Source organism: Coregonus lavaretus, assembly GCF_964263955.1.
Source record: "Coregonus lavaretus genome assembly, chromosome: 32".
NCBI classification, from domain to species: domain Eukaryota; kingdom Metazoa; phylum Chordata; class Actinopteri; order Salmoniformes; family Salmonidae; genus Coregonus; species Coregonus lavaretus.
In genome coordinates this window covers 18,087,933-18,111,543 of record NC_140019.1, presented here as the reverse complement: position 1 = coordinate 18,111,543, position 23,611 = coordinate 18,087,933, and the positions used below count along the sequence as shown (strand labels likewise).

Below are 23,611 nucleotides of genomic sequence, written 5' to 3'. Positions count from 1 at the left end.
CCTCCCCGAACCTTCATGTAAGTAACGGTATGATATTTTTATCTCCCTCAAATGTAAGAGTCATAACATGAGTCTGTTCTCTGGTGTGTGAATCAACTATAAAATTCATAAAACAGTAATGCATTTAAGCATGGTCGCTTGTCTCACGTCCTATATGTCTCCTCCGGCAGTCCCTATTGCTTCGGCTAACTTCCTCTTCTCTCAGGCTCACTAGAGACTGCTGCCTGCATCATCTGCACTCAATCAGAATAATGATCTCAAAATGTGCACTCCAGAGCTAGTCAAAAGGGAACAAAGCACAGAGACCACTGGCAAACACCTCCTCCAGTCATTAGTCATCTCGTTCCCTTGGTTTGGAAGAGCACCCCATTGCCTGGAACACATCCATGCATAGCACAGACTGACTGAGAAAACCAGACAGAAATCCATGGCCAAGAAATTAAGGTTCATACGATTCCCCAGATCCTAGGCAGTTATATTACTCATGCCATGTCCATTTAGATCAGTGATGCACAACTCCCGTCTGTAGTTAGGGGAGATTAGTTGTACCTTCTCATTCTAAATCCAGCAAGTGGACTAGCAATCAAACTCACTGATTGGCAACACGCAGCAAGACGCAGCCCCTGAAGACCATGGCCCATGGTTCGAAGACCATGGCCCATGGTTCGGACAAAGGTAGTGTAGGCTATGCTTACTTGGTGGGGTGTGAACTGGCTGAAGAGGTCCTCATACAGCTTCCTCCATTTGTCCACCTGGGTTTGCAGGTCAGCCATCTCATCTGATTCCCATGAGGGAATTCTGCAGAATCGGAAAGGGAAGGGAATAAGTTCTCATGGACATGTGGGATTGAGAAAAGGCTGTGTTACCAAATACATCAGCTATGTCTGAGATAACTGTTATGGGGCCTGTTTTGCTGTGTCACACAAAACTGACTGTTAATGGTATGACTGAGGAAGAAAAACTGATCTGGTCATTGAGGACAAATTGCTGATACCTGTCACAGTGCTGGCTGACTGTGTCCTCTAGGGGGAGACACAGCATCTGGGAGGGGCTCTCTGAGCCCTGTGAGCTCTTCCTCAGCTCTGCTACCTCCTTCTCCAACCGTTTCACCTGCTGCAGCAGAGCGTCCTTCTCCTCTGACAGGCAGTCTTTGAATCTGGAGGTTTCATTCAGAGAATAAATCTGGGGTTATCCACTGTCTGCTACATAACCAATGGCAACAGAGTGATGGTAGAGCATAGCTACCTCTTGACACAGCACAGCCAGTAGCGCTGCTGTTCACACAGCCACTCAAACTGCTCGGCCGTCTCCTGGAGCTTCTTCAGGCTGCCCTCGTTCTCCCGCTGCAGTCCCTGCACCTTCCTCTGGTTGGCGCTGCACAGCTCATCCAGCTCCTGGGTGCTGGCGGCATAGCTGCACTGAAGCTCTTCCAGCTCCAATACCTTACTGTCAGCCGAAAACACATAAGAGACCCTGAACTTAGGTGCTTAGAAATGTTTCTAATTTGTGGTCTTAAAAAAATGTTGTGGTCTTAAAAAATACATTATGCATCATCCCTCCTGAATGTTGCATGAACAGCCAATATATCTAACCAACATGTAACCCCCTGGTGATGTCATTTTCGTGTACTATCAATCATGAAAACGTACTTAGAAAGTCTCTCTATGATTCCCCAGTTTATCTTTCACAGGCAAATGATGAATTTCAGCTTGAGGGTTTGAGCTGAGCTCATGTGAAACTCCCCTTTCTCTATCATACCCCTAGCGCAATTCTACCCCTGGAATCATGATGTGATAACGTATTCTGACTGTCAGCCAATTTTCCAAACTGGGGATTCAAAGTCAGCAAATTATAGCACAGCATGCTTAAGGGCGCGTGTGTTTTTGCTGACTTAAAATCACAAATCCAAACTGTTTTTATTTGACGTGTGACAACCTGACTAGTTGGAGATCTGTTCGACGTGTTTTTAAAACAGTTGGGACAGCTTCACTTGGCTTGTGTTTGTAGGAGATGGTAATCAAAAGTTAGGAGTTTCATTAATTTTTATGTTTATTTACTTAGTGTACGCCCTTATCTGGACTGGCTTTACTTTTACAGTATGTCAATTTGTACAGCTGGATAAACCACATAGCTAAATACTGCAGCCATTTTAAAAAAAAAGTATGTCTTAGGTTTTAAACACACACACACACACAACAGTGCCATTTACTTGCTCTTTCCCACAGTGCAGGGCAGTAGGCCTACCTGTGCAGCTGCGCCTGAAGGCCCTCCGTCAATGCAGCTCTCTGCAGGTCCTCAGTGTGCAGCTCCTCCACCAGGCCTTCCAGCTGCACCTCAGAACTCTGCAGATGCAGTAGCTCCGAGTTGACCTGTTCCAGCTGTAGGCCCAGCAGCGCAGCGTCTCTGGAGCTCTCCTCCACCACAAGATGCACCCGTTGCTGCAAGAACACAACCAGATCCTTGATGAGGGCCACATAGTCCACACAGACAGAAACACAAAGGTGTACACAAGAACACAACAGATACTGTCTGTATTCAACACATGCTATTGTAAGACTTCTCTCAGAAATGGGAGGAATATTCATGACATTCCCTCTATTATACTGTTAGTATTCATGTCATCCACTTGACAAACTCTGGAGATGTTACGAGAGGAGTCTTTTACAAAAACACCTATAGATAAATGTGGCTAGCAAGCCCATACTTGAGAATAGTTTAACATAATTAGGTTTTGACAGGAATGTGTCAAGGCAATTTTGTTTAGCTTCACTAGCAATGGAATGTATTGAGTTTTTTTGCATTGAGATTCTACATGCTGCCAATTGAAGGTAGACCATTAGAAAGATACAGAAAATTGTATGACTTCTAATCCATGCAATTACACAATATTACATTAGCACGTACACTGTAATTATACTGTAGGTACACAGCTTCAGAGAATGAGAAGAGCCTTCTGTGGTTAACCAGTGAAAAAATGGAAACAAGACATCAGTACCTGTTCATGATGGACCCTGCCGAGCAGTTGGTCGTGTTTGAACATCAAATCTATGTTGACCTTCTCCATTTGGCAGAGCTGTGTGGACAGAGCCTCCAGCTCATTCTGCAGGCTCCTCTCTCTCGCCCTGGCCCCCAGGCATTCCCTCTCCAGCACTGCTGTACCAAAATAAGACAACAGCCCTGTGACTGGAATGGTTATATTGTCCCCACATCAGAGGACAACTTTCCCTTACCTATTCAAATGATTCTCTCAGTCACTGTCCAGTAGGTTTGGACTTTGAACCCTGTAAAATCCTTGGTGTCCATTATATGGCTTAACTAGAAACAGTGAAATCATGACATCATGCACCCTGAGAATAGCTAACTCTGTTAGCGTATTGCTGTTCTTCTTGTAGAACTACACTTTATCTATTTTGCAATTGATTATGATGGTGACAAGCTTTAGTGTACAGTACATTACAATACATTGCTCAATGACAGGCAGATTCTTCTTTGAGTGAATAGCCAACAGACTAATAATCCAAAGCAGTTGATCTGTAAATCCTACAGTCCCATAGTGATCCAATAACTACCAATACCTACCTTTTTCATGTGTCAGGCGGTTACACTTAGCTGTCAGGTACTGGATCTGACTGCCATCTTCATCGCTGTAGCGCTGCGCTCTGAAAAATCTCCTCATTTCCATCTCCCTTGTTCCCTTACTGTGGTTCACCTGTATCATTCAGCTTCCATGACTGTCAGAGCAAAAGGGCACGCCATTGATTTACTAGCTTCTTCTAACTGCGTGACGCCCTCAAGACAGAGAGAAACTCCTCCCGTTTTAATATATCAGTGTTAGCAATAACACCAATATAGGCCTATTTCTGTCACTTTAACATTGAGACTGAATTGGAAAAATACCAAGAAGTGGGTGTCACTGGACATCCTAAGGATTTAATTGACGATTTAACCTTTCAGGGCCTAGTTTGTACAGGATCCAAAATTATATGCAAATCTACCTAAATGGTGCCCCTCAGGCTGTGAATGTTATGAAATCTAACATGGTAATTGATGGACAAGTTGTAGCTAGCAGGCACCTTTAGGTGCGTATCTAAACTACACCCTGGAGCCATATACAAGTACCTAACTAACCTTCTGGTAAAGAACCTTAAAACAGGTACCTTATTCTGAACTTCACATTCATATTTTGGATCTTATTTCGGGGGAGTAAAATCCATATGTTCCTAAATCAGAGTTTCCTAGAGAGGAGGTCTTGTCTGCCTGGCTATTTTGTCAGCTTTGCATTCGTACAATGACTGTAATTGCTATTTCATTATCTAATGACATGTTTTATCCTCATCTGAATCAAGGGGGGTAGGTTATGTGGTTTTATCCATCTGAACAACCATTGATCCATTCACACTGTATAGTGTAGGTATCCAGTATACAGTTCTGATGCTAATATGAGTGCAACAATGGAGACATCACTGCACTGAGTCTGGGGCTTTTTATAAAGAAGTCTCAGCTTATGCGCGCCTTGTTTCATATGTCAGTTCCTTGCCAGGTGGTGGAGACAAAACACAGCTATTCCTCCTGTTAGTGCTTGACTATCTGCTTCCACGTGTGAAGGTTAATGAACATGTCACTCACTACCTTATAGCACACACACCACAGTGCAGAATGTGTCAAAGCAACTGGATAGAATCAATGGTTTGATCCTCTTGTGACATCTGAAGGTTTCATAGTCAAATAAGAACCCATAAATAAATTAGGCTCTTCAAAAGTATCATACTAAATACAACTAGGAAGTGTTGATATTGTAGTAATTATGAATAATTCATTCAATGAGAGGATGTCCTCCCGAGTGGCGCAGGGGTCTAAGGCACTGAATCGCAGTGCTAGCTGTGCCACTAGAGATCCTGGTTCGAATCCAGGCTCTGTCGTAGCTGGCCGCGACCGGGAGACCCATGGGGTGGTGCACAATTGGCCCAGCGTCGTCCAGGGTAGGGGAGGGAATGGCCGGCAGGGATGTAGCTTAGTTGGTAGAGCATGGTGTTTGCAACGCCAGGGTTGTGGGTTCGCTTCCCAAGGGGGGGCAGTATGAAAAAATATAAATAAATAATGTATGCACTAACTGTAAGTCGCTCTGGATAAGAGCGTCTGCTAAATGTAAAAAATACAATGTTCAAAAATTGCATTTATTTAGAAAAGAAAACCACCATGCTGACCTCTGCCTCCGAACACAACAGTTGTAGATAGAAAATGGCAATTGGACATCTACACAAAGCATCCTCTAATACTAATAAATAAAATAACCTTCCAGGTCTGTGAAACAACATATCTTTCACAAAAGAGATCAGTGACGAACCCATCCCATGACTAGAATGACCTGATTCTGCAGTTTGTATGTGTTAATTTGTTTGATAGAATTATATTGGAATTCTTTGGACATTTCTCCAACTTTCACTAAGCAATGCTTATAATACTTAAATTGTGTTTCAAACACTATGACTAGCCTACCCTGGATGTCCTAAAACTGTAGATATACCATCAGTGCATTGCTGTAGGCGTACATTTATATTTTATCATTTGTTTTGATGTATGGAAAGTTTCAACTTTACTTACATAAAAGGACAACAAAAACACCAAAAGCAATTTGTTGTAACATTACCTTTGTTAATCAAGGTAACAATGATTATTTAAAAAGTTCAGCTAAACTCAAAAAGGTGCAAAAGGGTTTTCATTATGATACAATTAATACAATCACCATCTTCATGGAGGTTGTGGTCTCTGGAAGACTGGAAATAAGAAGTTGACAAACTTACTCACGATCTGAGTGAGACAAAAAGAGATACCAGATTCATCAGTGCTTCCGATTATTTCTGGAATATTTTGAGATGGGTTTCACTTTTTTTGTCTCTTCCAGAGACCCCCTTTCAAAGATAACTGCGCCATCCGCAAAACAAAAACAAAGAGATCTTAAACACGCAACCTTTCCACCCAGCTGAACAGGCCAGTGCACACGGGGTGACAGATGCTTAATACCTTGCTTAGCTACAACTAGTTCAGTTAAATGTAACAGCAAACTCCAAAGCTGCAGGACACTGTCCTCTGAGACCTAGAACTAATTACAAACTACACTGAGCAAATGTATGGTATCAGCACACCCACAAGGACCACATTAAAAGTAGTTTAAGCCTATACGGCGACTTCATTTCTTTCAGGGAGAGGATGTGAGTACATCTTAGTGCGGCTGTACTAAATATAGACCAAAAAATGATATGCCTTGGTAAAAACTGGGGTTCATCCACATTTATCTGTGAAACATAATTACAGTGCAGCCTTTGGTTGGTTTCCTGGTATAGAAACCAATTGGTCTCTTGGATACCTGGTAAATCTAGGACTAGTGGTATTAGTGACCCAGGTTATAAGTAGCCTAGATCTTAAGTTGGCCACATTTCACACCGGCTAGCCTTAATCCTGGGCTGTCTGACCAAGGTTTTTGATGACTCTATTCTAAAGAGAGAAGATGACACAAGGTTACAATGACTTCTAGACTATTTTCAAAAGGGGCAGAATATGCTACGCTAAACCACCAAACACAAGAGGCCTGTATCAAATGAACGTCTGTGAATAGCTGAGCCATTAGAATTTGATCACTACAATGGGGGACAGTGCATTGGATAATGCATTATATCAATATATGCTGTATCTACCTTCATATTGAATGGCTTCAAGCTGAGAGACAAATGTGCTCTTCAAAAACAACATTTACTCCATGCAAAATATCCAGTTCTTTAGCTTCATATCAGCACTTGGAGGAGGAGACTATCCTCTCGAAATTGACCAGCACGCTATTGCACACCCTCACTCCCAAAGTTACATATCTTTTGTCAGTAAGATATCTTTGTCACAGGAAAAAGCTTCCAACCTTCAGACAATTTTTAAAAATCCCAAACCGATAGCAACAGATAGCCAAAGACCCCTCCCATAGGTCAATCTGAGTCCAGGTGGACATTCAGTTGGACATTTTTGCATTTGCACAGATAAGATGTGCATTTATGATCTCAACATTATCACGACACTCAAAAAATAAGCCTGTACAGTACATGAAGGGAGAAGACTCACAAACATGGAGCAAAAAATAAAAGTCAAAATGAAAGTCAGCACATCCACCTGAAGTCAGTCTGACATTCCGCATGACAGTTAAAACAGATTATTGCACTGGTTTTGTGTGTCTATGAACGGGCAGTCATATAAATAACAACAAACAATAATTGTAATCATAACAATAATAATAACAATGCTAGTAATAAACAATTCTGACTTAGCCCCCCCCCACCCACCAATTTTACCACTGCTGCCAACTAAAGTCGTCGTTTGTTCCGAAGACCAAAAAGAATCCCAGAATGGTTGTGAAGATGACTACATTGCCTGTTAACACAAGCGCACATGCTCCCCAGGCAATCTGTAAACAACAAACAGAAATAATTCAGTCAGCACATGTTACAAAATTCTGTCCAAACCACAGATGTTCAATCTGTGGTTTGGACTGAGCAAAACAAAGCCCTTTTCTAAGTGTTGTTTAGTAACGGAGTTGAGCATTTCTTGTTATTACACAAATGGTAGCCTATAAGATATACCCCAACAGTCGTGTGGCGGCAGGTAGCTTAGTGGTTAAGAGCGTTGTGCCAGTAACCGAAAGGTCACTGGTTCTAATCCCTGAGCCGACTAGGTGAAAAATCCGTTGATGTGCCCTTGAGCAAGGCACTTAACCCTAATTGCTCCTGTAAGTCTGCTAAATGACAACAATAAAAAACATCCTATAAGGAATGGTCCTTATTCCATTTGTGTAACAACAAAATGTATGCAATTAGAAAGCAATTGCATGTAACAACAAACTAATGCAATGTTGTTACTGCACAGGTGAGAGCAAAGTGTGGCCAAACACCACTTAGCCTACCCGTGTAAAATCTCCAAGATGTATACTTACAACGTCAGCTCTGGCAAAAATGATGGGCAGGCCAAAGGCTGAAACCACTATGCCCGTTGTGAGAAATAAAGCCAGCTCCTTGCAGGCGTTGCTGGCCGAGTCTGTGTCTTCAACAATTCTCCGGGAGATGCAGTAAGGGATTGGGGCAAGGATGTAGAAGAAGAGGAGGAACAAGGGCCAGTATTTACTGTGAAGAGAGAAGTTCCCATCAGTTATGACTGGAAAAAGAATTGATTTGTGCAGCATCATATTATAAAGGCCTGTATCATGACAGTCAGGTTAAAAACTTAAAGCTAGCAAAAAAGGCATTTCACTGTACTTGTGCATGTGACATTCAAACATGAAACTTGAATTTGATGGAGATACATACTCATACACTGGAAGAGCACATCCTAGCATCAGGAACATGAGGCCAATAGCCCCACCAAAGGACAGGCTGATCAGAGCTAGAAAGGAGAGGGAAATAAACTAAGCAACTGTGTGTGTAATTCCTTAGGTCATAATTGATCATCTGACCATGGCCCTAATGATATAGCTCCAAGGAGGAAATAATCATGTGATAAATCAGATGATCTCACATTCAGGGGCTGGGCTCATGTATTGGGTGAGGGGATGCAGAGTATTTTCAGCTATCATAGTTGGTTATTAGAAAGTAGCTAGCTGCTATTATTAAAGCGTATTCATTTAACGAACTAGTTATTAGTTAGAACATTGAGTTTTAAACTTCTGCATGTCATGATGACTTAGCTAGCTAGTAGCTATAGCTAGCTAGCTAGATGGTGAACTAGATAAAGGAGAATTGAAGCAATGCACTTGTTAACGAGGTCTAACGTAGGCTAATTTTGCTTGTCATAATTGCCTAGCCATAACAATGCAACATAAGGTTGGGCAGGACAAGGATAGTTTCTAGCGTGTATTTCATCGATTCGTAATGGCATCATGAGATAGTTAAATTGGCCACCAGTACCACAACTAACGTTAGCCAGGTGCCAATCTAGCTAGCTAACGTTAACTGCTTCATCTCCCTTTGATATATAGCTAACGCGTTACTAACTAAAACATTAAGAATGTTATTATTAGCTAATGTTAGCTAGCTACAATGCCTATTTAACGTCCTTGCTAATTGACGTTAGATATTTAGCTAGTTATTTAGCTAACGTTACATAGCTAGCAGATAATAAGCCAACATGAAATTAGTTAGATAGCAAAGGAGGATAGCTAGCTAATGGCGTTAGCTTAGCCGGCTATATGGCTGGCACTCAGACAATCAGTGTTTAGCTAGCAGCGCACAGCGTCAATAGTACATAGCTCGCAATGGGTGATTGACAAATTTTGTTGTAATCCAATTAATGTATTATGTAAAAGTAAGACAGCAACTTCCTCACCTTTAATCCCAGCCATTTCTGTAGGACATAAACTTGTCACACAGTCCACGAGAACAATACACCCTTACTACTGCATCAAACAGTCCGTGAATTCGATTTCACCAACAGGGCTGTCTGTAGCTAGCAATGCGCATGCGCGGAAACCCATCAGTCAGAATAACATAAAAATTCGTTTTTTATATATAAAATAGAGCATCTGACTAATTAATGTCTATGCTGAAACCCACCCTGTATCTAAATACGTTTGCTAATTATCCCAGGGGTTGATGAGAAGTAATATAGCTAACTAGCTAGCTAGTATATGATGTTGTATTATGATGTTTGTCTTTTTAAATGCATGGGGATTCCTCACTTTTTTATTTGGTTTGTGATTCTGTCAATCCGGAAGAAACATAATTTTGCTTCCGCTGGCAGTCTGCATGGAGTGAAAGATGGCGAGTGGAGGAGGTACCGTTGCTTCGCTTTGGACCGAAGCAAATCGTTGTGGACAGAATGGAGATTTCACTCGGGCCCTCAAAGCTGTCAACAAAAGTAGGGTTTTAGTCTTGTTCACATGTTTGTAGCTGTCAAGCTGAATAAATGCTCTGTGTTGTTTGAGGGCTGAATAGATTAATAGCCATCTGGCTAACCTAGCTAGCGAGGTAACAGAAATATGCAGCTATAATCAAGCTATTCACTAGTTAGGTCGTTTTTGTTGATAAATTAAAATGTTCCCCCAATGATCAGGAACATAGTGTAGATTTTATTGAGAACAGTAAGAGTGTATTTTTACTATAGGGATAATATTTCTAAATTGTCAGTCACATGAGTGATAAACACAGTGACGTGTCCCAATCAGCTAGCTAGCAACTACCCTGTTTGACCCTATCCCGTAGCTAGCACCCTTGTATCTGCTGAGAGAGTGTGGGGTTCACAGATTTGCACTTTCATTGGAACATTATTGAGTTCTCTATTGCACACCAATAATTGAGATTTGATGAAGTTATAGTTAGTGGTGACTGGTGAGTGACCTGAAGGAAAATTATACTTTTGCATGTAGCTACACTAAGGGACAATCTGCGATTGCTACATTAAAAATAAATAAACGTTTATGTTAATTATATATACTCATTGATTCTTGAAGAATATAACTTATAAATGCATCATGAGCTTAGTTAATATATAAGCTTGTTTTACTCCAATGTTTGTCAACAATGTAATTGTAAACAAACGTTGTACATTTTACATTTACATGTTAGTCATTTAGCAGACGCTCTTATCCAGAGCGACTTAGAGTTAGTGAGTGCATACATATTCATACGTCCCCCCCCCGTACAGTATATAGCCTCAAAACATGGTTGAAATGATCATTTGATCTCATGGATGGTCAGTCCTTGCATTCGTAGCTCTGTCTATGAATTTGAGATTACATTTCTCCAGCCCCATCCTTAAACTCTTTACTAAAACAGTGGTTGCTTTGTTATTGTTAGAAATGCAGATTGCCCCTTTAATCTCAAAATTATGCATTTATTCCACAGTTTTGCATGAAGTCAAGGAAGATGTGACAGCCCTTCACTGTAAAATAGTATGCCTGGTGCAAAATGGCAGCTTCAAAGAGGCACTGAATGTCATGAACACATATTCAAAAGTACTTTGCAGGTATGTTGAATATGACTTGAACATATTGTTCAATATTGATAATCTTGTAGCAATGCAAAATCAATAAATACTTGGTCTGGTTTGAGAAACTCCTGGCCGTACCCTTAGGCCAATGTTTAACATTTTCTTTGTGCTTCCTCAGTGAACTCATTGTGTTTGAAAAGGCCTACTGTGAGTACCGGTTGAACAGAGTTGAAAGTGCCCTGAAGACCATTGAAAGTGTTTCAGAACAAACAGACAAGCTCAAGGAACTCTATGGTCAAGTGGTAAGACTTTATGAAAATAAGAAATTACATGAGATGTTGTTTGCACTGCTTCTCCGTCTACCCTTCAGTGGATAATGTTGCCAGCCACAGTAAACTGGCCCAATGTACTGACCCCTGACCTCCCCTTTGTTCTCACCTTAGCTGTACCGTATGGAGCGCTATGACGAGTGCAAGACTGTCTACACAGACCTAATCAGGAACTCCCAGGATGAATACGAAGAGGAGAGGAAGACCAACCTGTCAGCCGTGGTGGCTGCTATGAGCACATGGGAGAAGGCTTCTCCCGTGGGTCTTCTGCACACAATTAAAACAGACTTCTATTCAAACTGATTTTCTGAGACACTTGGTTATTGAAGCCTTGGTATCCTTAATCTTCCCAAAGTTTCTATTTAACACCGAATAATACATTTAATGTTTTTGCAGGATGATCTTGGCCTGTCAGAGACTACATACGAGCTGAGCTACAACGCTGCCTGTACTCTAATTGGTCAAGGCCAACTCGCAGAGGCTATGAACAAACTACAGGAAGCAGAAGGTTAGGACCACAGACGATTGCAATTTTGCCTGCTACAGACATGGCCTTAATTCGTAATACTGTGCGGTAGGTTTTGTCCAGCCCTTTCATAGTTAATGTTGACCATTTTTGTTTGCGTAATTTTTTTCAGAGCTTTGTCGGGTTTCCTTGTCAGAGGATTCGGTGAGTGCTCTATGCCTGTGAAATAAATAAGTAATAATGCCACGTCATGGCTAAGCATACAGATATAAAAATGTCACCAACAGTTTTTTCAAATTCTAAGCCGTAATTTGCTTGTCTGGTTTGTGCAGGATATAACTGAGGAGGACATTGAGTCGGAGCTGGCCGTCATCCACTCCCAGATGGCCTACATTATGCAGTTACAGGGTCGGACAGAGGAGGCGCTGCAGCTCTATAACCAAGTCATCAAGCTCAAGTGAGTGTTACTCCAAAGTGGAATCAATTGAGCCATTACATTCAATTGTAAAGTATGTGCTATTGTAGGCACAGGAAGAGAGAGGAGTGGAATAATTTTTTGTTGAATCCTAGGCCGTCGGATGTGGGACTTCTAGCTGTGACTGCTAACAACATCATTACAATAAACAAGGTAGGTACACGCATGAACATTCCCCGTACTGCTAGGAACTACTAAACATAGAAAAAGGCTTAGCTATTATTGACCGTGTTCTCTTATTGTTGAAGCCATGGGGGCCGACGCTGTTGCTCATATCTCTTTTCTCCTGCAGGACCAAAACGTGTTTGACTCTAAGAAGAAGGTGAAACTGACAAATGCCGACGGCGTCGAGTACAAGCTGGCCAAGAAACAGCTGCAGGCCATCGAATTCAACAAAGCCCTGTTGGCTATGTACACTAACCAGGTATTGGATTTGAAGACATTAACTCATTGTTAAAATGATCCTTCACTCTTTATTCACAGCTTTATTTTGACAATTTCACTACACACTCATGTCAAATCAAAATCATATAAAATGTTATGTCACATGTGCTGAATACAACGAGTGTAGACATTACTGTGAAATGCTTACTTACGAGCCTTTTCCCAACAATGCAGTTAAAAAGTAAGAAAATTCACAAATAGTTAAAAGAAAATAGTAACACAATAAAATAACAATAACGAGGCTATATACAGGCTATTTACAAGAAGTACCAGTACCGAGTCAGTGTACTGGGGTACGAGGTAGTTGGGGTGATTGATTGAGTTAATATGTACATGTAGATTTGGTTAGGTGATTGATTTAAGTACATGTAGGTAGGGGGTGAAAAGCAGAAAGTCTGGGGAGCCGTTTAATGAACTGTTCAGCCGTCTTATGGCTTTGGGGTAGAAGCTGTTCAGTAGCCTTTTGGTCCCAGACCATGGAGAATGGTGAACAGGTTAGACTGGGAACCTCAATGGTCATTGATGATTTGTTAATTGTACCCCACAGGCGGACCAGTGCAGAAAGCTGTCGTCAGGCCTCCAGTCCCAGAACCCAGGCCACCCACGGCCCGTTCTGATCCAGGTGGCTCAGCTGTGCAGAGAGAAGCAACACTCCAAGGCCATAGAGCTGCTTCAGGTACTCACTGTTGACCAGATCCTAATTTGAGATATGTGTAAATGATGTATAAATACAGAAGTACATAAATAGCCATTGAATGCTCTTCCTCCTGCATGTATAATGCCAGCTGTGTGTGTTTCTGTTGTAAAGCGTTTCTCAGACCAGCACCCAGAGAGTGCATCTGGTATCAAATTAACGATGGCACAACTCTATTTGACTCAAGGTAAGGTTATCTTTCCAAATCCCAGTTTTTTGCTCACTGGGTAACAAGCAGAAAATAGGCCTATTGAAGATGATAAATTAGATTAGTGCTTAACAGTACCCTTACTGATTGATACCTGGTGCTGTGCTATCATGTCATTTGACGAGCGAGTGACTCCTGTTCTGTCAGCATTTAGTTGTTTGAGCACCTGACCGAGTATAAGGTAACCTCGTAATAAATAAATCCTTCATTGGTGTCTTCTCCAAAGGTCATGTTACCAAAGCATGTGACATCTTGAGGTCGATCGAAGATTTCAAGCACAAACAAGGGATGGTTAGTTGTTATACTTCTATTATCTTAAATCTAATCATAGATTTAAAATGTTCTGAACAAACATTACATCATAACATTTCTGCTAACGAATTGAAATTGTTTCACAGATCTCAGCTCTGGTAACCATGTACAACCACGAAGAGGACATTGACAGCGCAATTGATGTCTTCAGCCAAGCTATTCAGCACTACCAATCTGAACAGGTATTAGTCAACAAGCACATTATAAAGAAGTCAATGTAACTTTTAAAATCCTGGAGTGTGTGTTAGTATTTGTTTCCATAGTAGCACTGCATTGTCCACTAAAAAAAAGAGGACTGAGCACGCCCCCATTCTCATCGACGGGGCTGTAGTGGAACAGGTTGAGAGCTTCAAGTTCCTTGGTGTCCACATCACCAACGAACTATCATGGTCCAAACACACCAAGACAGTCGTGAAGAGGGCACGACAAAGCCTATTCCCCCTCAGGAGACTGAAAATATTTGGCATGGGTCCTCAGATCCTCAAAAAATTCTACAGCTGCACCATCGAGAGCATCCTGACTGGTTGCATCACCGCCTGGTATGGCAACTGCTTGGCCTCCGACCGCAAGGCACTACAGAGGGTAGTGCGTACGGCCCAGTACATCACTGGGGCAAAGCTTCCTGCCATCCAGGACCTCTATACCAGGCGGTGTCAGAGGAAGGCCCTCAAAATTGTCAAAGACTCCAGCCACCCTAGTCATAGACTGTTCTCTCTGCTACCGCACGGCAAGCGGTACCGGAGTGCCAAGTCTAGGTTCAAAAGACTTCTCAACAGCTTCTACCCCCAAGCCATAAGACTCCTGAACAGCTAATCATGGCTACCCAGACTATTTGCACTGCCCCCCCACCCCATCCTTTTTACGCTGCTGCTACTCTGTTAAGTATTTATGCATAGTCACTTTAACTCTACCCACATGTACATATTACCTCAACTACCTCAACTAGCCGGTGCCCCCACACATTGACTCTGCAACGGTACCCCCCTGTATATATAGCCTCCCTACTGTCACTTTATTTTACTTCTGTTCTTTTTTTTCTCAACACTTTTTTTGTTGTTGTTTTATTTTTAATTTTTTTGTTTAAAATAAATGCACTGTTGGTTAAGGGCTGTAAGTAAGCATTTCACTGTAATGTCTGCACCTGTTGTATTCGGCGCATGTGACCAATAAAATTTGATTTGATATTCCACTTTGTCTTCCTCCATCCCAGCCTGGTTCCTCTGTTCACCTGGCGCTCGTACGAGAGGCCGCCAATTTCAAGCTTAAGTATGGACGGAAAAAGGAAGCCATCAGTGACCTGGAACAACTGTGGAAGTAAGTGATGCTCTTAACGATTGTTCTGTTTCTACTGTTGTGCAGTGGTGATGTGGAGAATGTTGTTTTGCTTGCTCTACGTGTGGTATTCAATGTAATAACTAGTTTCCCCCCACTCCACAGGCAAAACACCAATGACATCCACACTTTGGCACAACTCATCTCTGCCTATTCTTTGGTCGATCAGGATAAAGCCAAGTCGTATCCTTTTTTCTCTCTCTGTATTTGAAACTACACATAAATAATAACTTTATTTGGAACGAATGCTTGCAATTGATCTAGCAATCCATGCCATTGCCACTATCATAGCAAAACTGTCAGAACTGCAATTTAGAGTCTTTGATGAGTATTTGAATGACTGATATCTCTGATTTTATCTAGTTTCTCATTCACAGGCAAGGTGATTTTACCAGTGCTATCATAAAGTGCCTAGAGCTGTCTAGTGAATGGAAAATAATATTTTATTATATCCTTAGCCCTTTGTCCCAGCCTCAGCAAGCACCTCCCTTCCCCTGAAAGCATGTTGTTCAACGTGGACGTAGATGAGCTGGAGAACTCTCATGGAGCCAACTACGTCAGGAAGAAGGCCGCTAAAGTACCGGGGGACAACCTACCCAAAGAACAAGGGTAAGGCGACCTGAAGCTTTTAAAATGCTTTTAATTAAAAGCTGTGTTAATTAAGCTGCGTACTACCTGTTCTATACATGCTGTATACATAGGCTTTCACTATCAATATTATCTCTCCACAGCCAGGGGGATGTTAAGAAGAAGAAGAAGAAGAAAAAGAAGGGTATGTCCTCATATTGCAAGTTGTGTTGTATGTAAATGTTGAGTTGTATGTGAATATCTGATTTAAATAAAGTCAGCGTCTCTGATTGGGATGGGGAATCATTATTTTTCTCTCGCCTCTGTTTAGGCAAACTGCCCAAGAACTACGACCCCACGGCGAACCCTGACCAGGAAAGATGGCTGCCCATGAGAGAGCGCACCTACTACCGGGGCAGGAAGAAGGGCAAGAAGAAGGAACAAGTGGGTAAAGGCACGCAGGGTGCCACGTCAGGAGCCGGGTCCGACCTGTGAGTAATGCATCCTTGTCTCTTATCGTTTGTCACTTTCATTAACTCTAAAAAGGTATATGAATCTAACAGTTGAACTCAGGAACAATTAAAACATCTCTGACTGATTCCAGATTCATTCAGGTGGCACCCTTTTTGACCTGTAGTGTGTTGCATTTGGCTGGTAATCACATAATTTTGCTGTGTTTCCAGGGATGCCAGTAAGACGGCCAGCAGCCCCCCCACCTCCCCCCGGCCAGGGTCAGCCCAAGCCTCTGCCTCCACCTCGGCCCCCGCTGCCAGCAACGTTGTCCCTCCGCGACAGCAGAAGCCTGCCACTGCAGGGCCAGGGGCTCGCAAGAAGGCCCCTCAGAAGAAGAAGAAGGGAGGCAAGAGTGGCTGGTAGCCTGGAGAACGCTGCAGATATGGAGCAACACATTTTTGACCACCATCACATGGCCTGGAACTCACAGAATCATGAGCTTTGTCATTTTTTAAGTTGGTTACCTTATTTTCTTTTTACTCAAACAACAGTGTCCAATTTGTAGTTGTTGAATAGGTTGCGATACATTTAGTAATAGGCCCCAATACCCTGCCTGCCTTCTTCACGTTAGATTTTATTTTAAGATGCAGAAATGCATGTCGGTGAACTAATGTAAATGGCCAGAGACCTTGTTTGTGTTGTAGGCAAGTGGGGTATCTCTTTAGTTTATAATGCATATCATCTGTGCAGAGGAAATGTACTGTTTGTTTTTTCTCTTCTCTCTGAGTCTGAGTATTTCAAAACGGTTCCTTGACATAAACTAATTTCCTTGACTTGCCTGCTCAATTTCAATCACTTGACCTTGTTTTCAACCTAAAAGAGGAAAGCTGTGTATGTAAAAGTTAAAGTATATTTATTTTTAAATCCCTGCATCAGTTTCGGCTAAAGTAAAAAGGCTGATGTTTTTAAAGGTAGACTCAGCGATATGACGTAGATGCAGAAATGTAAAGTGTGTCAATTTTCGCAACAACTAAGAGCGTTGACGCGCAATGCTCAACTTCTCTGCTTTTTTGGTCTCTTACCTACCACGCTGTAACAGCGTGAAGCGAACCCGTGCGCAGATACTGTGTGAGAGGGAAGTGTTGCATCTTGCTCATCTCAATATCTGCGGTCTGCTGTTGGCAATGTCAGTTCGCTGAGTCTAAATTTTAATTATTGGGTAGCAGTACATAATTAGCACATTGTTTTAGGAACCATTTACAATGATGGAAGCAAACGATTTTTGCATAAATAGTGTCCCATTGTTGTGTCTTAATACATAGGGTTCCTTAATATTAACAACTGAAAAACTGTTGTCGCTTTCTTGTGTTTTTTACTTGAATTTGGCATTGGAAAGTCTATAATCCTCATTTATGGTCATGGAATATCTCATCAGCATTGAATGCAGTGTGCCCTCTTCGATATCAAGCGCCGCCTGGTGGATTTACTATGGAAATGCAAAGCAGAAAAAATAATTCAACTGCAATGCTGCGTCATTGGTGTTGCAGATTTTCTGTTCCTTTCCATTCATTGAAGTCATTTTTCAGTCTTACATTTGACATTGTGAGGCTACATTCCCCCACTAAGCCATGTTAAATGGTTTTGACTAGATAGTATACAGTTTGTCAGAATTGACCTGAATTTACTTTTCGTAGCAGGTTGGCAGAATTAACGTAGCAGGTTAGGAGAATTAGGTTAAATTTAGGAAAAGGATTAGGTTTGGTTGAAATGCACACACATAGTCAACTTTTTTGACGGCAATTTGATATTAGCTGTATCCCATCTAGCCATGACGATGTTTATGCGCAAAGTAAAAGGGAATAGGGTGGTTTCTCTACATGTTAATTAAATTGATGAGCCGAAACGAGAGGATTAAGCAATGACTATATGAAGGGATTAAGTCACCGCGGACAGGATAGCAAATTCGTGTGTAATGTAGTAAAGTCTGGCTAAATTGTGGAATATTAATGTCTTAATTTAGATTTTTGGATTTTATTATTTGTTATACTATATATCTCCATATATTCTAGATCCTGCTATCACAAAAATATTTTCCAACTTTTTTTGTCTGGTACTACCTTCCTGTGTGCTCCCAAGCGCCCGGATATCCCCTATCGCGTTGAGGTAGTTTGACTAATCCACTTGTTGTAACGATAACCATAGACATTAGAAGCAGGTTGTAACCAGGGGATGCAAACTTCTAGATAATAACCATTAACACGATGTATAAAGACATGTGAAGCACTTATTCAAGATTTCGCAAAATTGTTTCAAACATGCCTGGTGTCAGAGAAGCTGCGGTCGTGGGTTTTACTCTCGCAGTAACCGGAGGAGTTGGGTATGTCATCTGGACTTATGTGTCTTCGGGGGTAAAGGCGAAGCAAAAACCAAAGCAAGAACCAGAGAAAATAGAAAAGGAGACTAGAAAAACTGCACAAAAAGTACCAGAACGCGCAAACCAAACACCAACAGTCGTAGTAACAGAGGTAGGCTACTTTTTGTTCATCTTGTGCTTGTAAAATGTTTATTTTGATACCTCAGGGATTTTGAGGCACGCCTACTTGACGGATGTTTGTGGTTGCTATTGGAAATAACCTCACCGCAAAGTGTCTCGATTTTGGAAAAGTCTAAATGGGATTTCTTGGGACGTCCCAATTCTGAGTTACCCAATTGAAGTTCAAACGTAAAACGTTAAGGGTTATGTTAAGGGTAGGATTTAAGATTAGTGTTTAGGGAACGAATTGCAAAAATCTCTGAAGCTGGAGACTCTTATCTCCCTCACTAACTTTAAGCATCAGTTGTCAGAGCACCTTATCGATCACTGCACCTGTACACAGCCCATCTGAAATTAGCCCACCCAACTACCTCATCCCTATATTGTTATTTATTTTGCTCTTTTGCACCCCAGTATCTCTATTTGCACATAATCTCTTGCACATCTAGCATTCCAGTGTTAATACTAATTGTAATTATTTTGCACTATAGCCTATTTATTGCCTTACCTCCATAACTTGCTACATTTGCACACACTGTATATATATTTTCTGTTGTATTTTTGACTTTTTTACCCCATATGTAACTCTGTGTTGTTGTTTTTATCGCACTGCTTTGCTTTATCTTGGCCAGGTCGCTGTTGTAAATGAGAACCTGTTCTCAACTGGCTTACCTGGTTAAATAAAGGTGAAATAAAAATAAATAAAAAATAAAGGGTAGGGATTTCCCATTGATACCGAATTGCACTAACCCAAGATTTGAAAGAACTTCAACATTTCTATTGTGAAACTACAGGCATATGTATATCGTAATGTTAATAAATATGTAATAAGTAGGGTCCTCACTCAGTTTATTTTCTGTGACAGATTAGTCACTGGAGTGGCTGAAACGACTATTGTTGCTTGGTCAGCTTGACGTTATAATAATGTTGCCGGACTGAATCATCATTCAGTGGTAGCCTGGCCCTATAGTATTTTCTTAGGCAGTGAGTCAGCCTGTAGTGACCACATGATGTGATAATGTGACAGTTCAGTTCAGCCCCCTTCAGTCTCATTGACTTCTGTAGGCCTATGCTATAAAAGTCTGAAGTAAAGATAAAGCAATAAACGTGATTGTTTTAGGGCTAAATCATTGCACTATTCACCATCAAATCAAATTGTATTGGTCACATGGGCCGAATACAACCGGTGTAGACTACAGTAAAATGCTTACTTACGACATTCCCAACAGTGCAGAGTTAAAACGTTACACAATATAAACAAGAATGAGTCTATATACTAGGTGTACCCGTACCGAGTCAATGTGCAGGGGTACGAGGTAATTGAGGTAATGCAGTATGTGTATGTGTAGGTAGGGGTAAAAGTGACTAGGCAATCAGGATATTTAATAAACAGAGCAGCAGCGTGTATCAACACGTGTGAGCGTATATATTTGTTGGAGTGTCAGTGTAGTATGTGAGTGTGTGGGTAGACAGTTGCAAGCACCTGTTAAGATTCTAGAATGTCCCAGTATCATGGTTTTAATTAACATTAACTAATTATTCTGGATCAGCACTTGCAGATAATTCTTCCACATGAGTAACATGTTTGCCTTTATATACTCCATCTTTGCTTGTGGGTTAGCATCCATAGAGATGTATAGATGATTCTAGTACCCAAAAGCCCGTTTTAGCATGGGCATCGCCATTGAGGACTTTCACCATTTTCAAGTAGTTAACTTGGTGGGACTTCCTATAGGTTAATGAAGGAATAAATAAATAATACTTGTGAGCAAACATTCCATAACTGCAGGTGGCAGTAAATCGCCAACCTTGGCTTTATATCTGTTCAAACAACACATTTTAGGTGGCAGTATACAAACTTTCAGTTTGTTTACCAACTCATAGAAGTAGTAGCAGAAGAACATTGACTACTTCAAAATGGAGATGCCCTCAATGGCACTTCCCGTGCGCTCACTGACACCATAATGGGAGAGATACAACTTGCGATCTCTATACATTTACATTACATTTTAGTCATTTAGCAGACGCTCTTATCCAGAGCAACTTACAGAAGCAATTAGGGTTAAGTGCCTTGCTCAAGGGCACATCGACAGATTCTTCACCTAGTCGGCTCGGGGATTAGAACCAGCAACCTTTCGGTTACTGGCACAACGCTCTTAACCACTAAGCTACCTGCCGCCCCAATACATCTCGATGGTTGCATCTGATGTCTCTATGTTATTATGTGTCATCCTAGGTGAAGCCCACAGGAAAGCAAGTCCTGGTGCTCGGCCTTGAAGGTGCAGGGAAGACCAGCCTGCTGCACTGCTTTGCCACGGGGAGTCTGGAGCAGGATGTGACCCCAACACAGGGCTTTAACGCTGTGTCCATTAATAGGGAGGACCTGCAGATCGAGTTCCTAGAAAGTGAATACAACCTGCACATAACAATGATGAGAGTACAGTAACTGCTAATTCTCTGGATGACCATGATAAGAAGAAATGGGTCTCATTTAGTGGAGACCTTAATTCAAGCTGTTAAATATGAAAAATGACAAAAATGAGTTGATCACTCAATATGCATTCATAGTATTTTCTTGTGTTTCACAAATGTACAAAAATGACTTCTCTGATACCTTGTGGTGAAGAAATGAAATAAAAAAACATGGCATATTTTGCAGTTGGTGGCACACAGAACCTGCAGCCCTATTGGAAGAGGTACATGTGCAAGGCTATGGTGCTGGTGTTTGTGGTGGACTCCTCAGACGCCGCCCAGTTCCCTTTGGCTAAGAAGTATCTCCACGAGCTGCTGGAAACCGACCTTTACCTTCCCTTAGTGGTACTAGCCAACAAGCAGGTGAGACTGGCACACTGACATAAGACTCCAATCTCAATTGTCTTTCCTTGAATCCTCACGTCCTCTCTCCTCACCTCCTTCTCAAAACGCATTGAAAACGCAAAGGGGCATGACCCTAGATCTTCTCCTCCAATGCATTTTAAGAACGAGATGAGGAGAAAGGACATGAGGAATCGAGGAAAGACAATTGAGAAAGAGCGAAGGGTTGCATCTCAATAGTCATGTGGGCGTTTCCTTTCCTCATCGCCTCTTTTTTTAAAATCCTTGTGAGATACTGCACCTGCTCGAGTGTCTTACCTTGGTTTTGATCCGGTTATTCCCCCATCTCCAGGATAACCAGGGGGCCTGCAGTATCACAACGCTCCATGAAGCCCTGTCCCTGGAGGAGGTGGGGGACCAGCGCAAGCTCTTCCTCATCGGCACCCATGTAAGGAAGGGGGACACGGAGGTGAACTCTGCTGTGCAGGACACACGGGACCTGATCATTCAAATGGTGCAGGATGGTAGATAGACTCACCATCTAGTCATCAGATACAGATGTAGGATCTTAATTTGATCACTCTTTTGTTGCTGAGAATTTTCCAGCACAGCAGGAAATGCAAACTTGTAGTGCATTTTAATTTTAAAAAGGCTTATAAAGTTGGTCATTTCCACTTGAATTGTCAGACTTGATTTGCCCTAATGAAAAAGGTATCAACCTCTAGAAAAATGTATATTAATTATAATCCACATAATAATTCACATTTCCTATTGCTGCAGGATTATTTTCCTGCTGTAGCAAACTGGCTCAAATTAAGATTCTACATCTGTATGAATGACCCACTGGCTTAGGTGATATTTTACCTTAATTTCACCCCTGTCCTGGCTTGCCTTCATTTGTTTTGATAGCACTAGCTACAAGCTCTATTGACAGACAGCATGATAGTGAAAGGCCTCATTCACATCTGTAGAATGATGATGATTCCAGAGAAGCTAAAAGCTGACAACGTGCTTATGGTCAAACTCATTCACTGGCAGTTGCATTCATTAATTAATTAATTGCATTAGCACAAATGAACAAAAGCACAGAGTTGATCATTTACTTGTCTCTGTAGTAGACACAATATTTCAAGGATGGTCTCAACATCCTTACCTATAGGGATTTAATTGATAATGCTTTGTTGTCATCAAAGATTCTTCTCTTAGTGCTATCTACAACTGTAGAGCGCAATGTAGGTTACATGTTTAGACTCAGTGCTGTTAGGTACTATGTTGAAGACTCTTTCGAGGTACATTTAATTATTTTTGTTATATTGTATAAGAAAAGTTATGTATTGACTATATTGTCTTAAAAGGGAACTTGCTACATAGTTATATTTTCTTAAAACCAATGTGATTGTTGTGTAACCAAAGCAATCCATCCAGACATTTATTTTGAAGCATTTAAAAATGCCAAAGTACCATTTTTCACATGTCTAGGCATGTTTATTTGGCTAACAATGTTTTGCCTTGGAGTTAATTGAAGCTTTTACATGCACTAAGAAATAAATCGACATAAGCACAAAAAGTGCTTCTCGTTTTAATGTTTAACACTGGTAAAACGACTGGTATAATCTTTAGTAATAAGCAGGTTTGAAGTGCACTACTGAACAATTCATTTGAATGCCGTGACTATAACAGACCTCCAAACCATTCTGTCATTTAAGCATCAAAAAACACATTTTTTGCCACTCTTTTTCTGTTTTGTCACACCCGGTAATGTAAATAAAAACACTTGTTGTAAATGTCTGTGATGCTCAAAGTTTTGTCTATAGGCTTATGGTGACATATAACTTATTTTTGGAGTTAAAATACAGCTAACCATAAATACTTAAGTCATTCTTTGACCTCAGATATCACTTTTAATTTGACATCCTGTATCGGAAGTCTTGAGAAAGAAGATAGACTCACTCCAAGAGGGGCTTGCACAATCCGGTTTCAACCCGCCACACTCAAGTACTTCAGTCCTGCCATGTGACTCCTAATGCC

The 23,611-nt window shown here is 41.3% G+C and overlaps 4 protein-coding genes across 4 annotated transcripts; 2 read left to right on the top strand and 2 right to left on the bottom strand.

Annotated features, from left to right (window-relative positions):
- Positions 1-331: 331 nt before the first annotated feature.
- LOC311107218 (uncharacterized protein) lies at positions 332-3,682 on the bottom strand (the record flags this gene model as incomplete). Its single annotated transcript, XM_084149710.1, has 7 exons — positions 332-373; positions 696-798; positions 995-1,156; positions 1,246-1,446; positions 2,245-2,438; positions 2,996-3,153; positions 3,580-3,682. 7 exons carry the CDS (start codon positions 3,680-3,682, stop codon positions 332-334), a joined length of 963 nt encoding a protein of 320 aa, XP_084005836.1.
- A 1,473-nt stretch (positions 3,683-5,155) lies between these two features.
- LOC311107504 (leptin receptor overlapping transcript-like 1) lies at positions 5,156-9,490 on the bottom strand. Its single transcript, XM_084150001.1, has 4 exons — positions 9,355-9,490; positions 8,340-8,415; positions 7,970-8,156; positions 5,156-7,444 (listed from the first exon to the last, which is right to left on the bottom strand). The coding sequence occupies exons 1-4, from the start codon at positions 9,368-9,370 to the stop codon at positions 7,328-7,330; spliced, it is 396 nt and encodes a 131-aa protein (XP_084006127.1). The 5' UTR covers positions 9,371-9,490; the 3' UTR covers positions 5,156-7,327.
- A 270-nt stretch (positions 9,491-9,760) lies between these two features.
- LOC311107755 (signal recognition particle subunit SRP72-like) lies at positions 9,761-17,069 on the top strand. Its single transcript, XM_084150284.1, has 19 exons — positions 9,761-9,885; positions 10,872-10,992; positions 11,135-11,258; positions 11,400-11,543; positions 11,682-11,793; positions 11,924-11,955; positions 12,084-12,208; positions 12,322-12,379; positions 12,519-12,650; positions 13,218-13,346; positions 13,479-13,551; positions 13,799-13,863; positions 13,971-14,066; positions 15,095-15,198; positions 15,322-15,399; positions 15,688-15,825; positions 15,948-15,988; positions 16,115-16,274; positions 16,467-17,069. The coding sequence occupies exons 1-19, from the start codon at positions 9,786-9,788 to the stop codon at positions 16,657-16,659; spliced, it is 2,025 nt and encodes a 674-aa protein (XP_084006410.1). The 5' UTR covers positions 9,761-9,785; the 3' UTR covers positions 16,660-17,069.
- A 1,319-nt stretch (positions 17,070-18,388) lies between these two features.
- Positions 18,389-23,365, top strand: LOC311107756 (ADP-ribosylation factor-like protein 9). Its single transcript, XM_084150285.1, has 4 exons — positions 18,389-18,761; positions 21,006-21,174; positions 21,429-21,604; positions 21,936-23,365. Exons 1-4 carry the CDS (start codon positions 18,552-18,554, stop codon positions 22,113-22,115), a joined length of 735 nt encoding a protein of 244 aa, XP_084006411.1. The 5' UTR covers positions 18,389-18,551; the 3' UTR covers positions 22,116-23,365.
- The last annotated feature ends 246 nt before the right edge of the window (positions 23,366-23,611 follow it).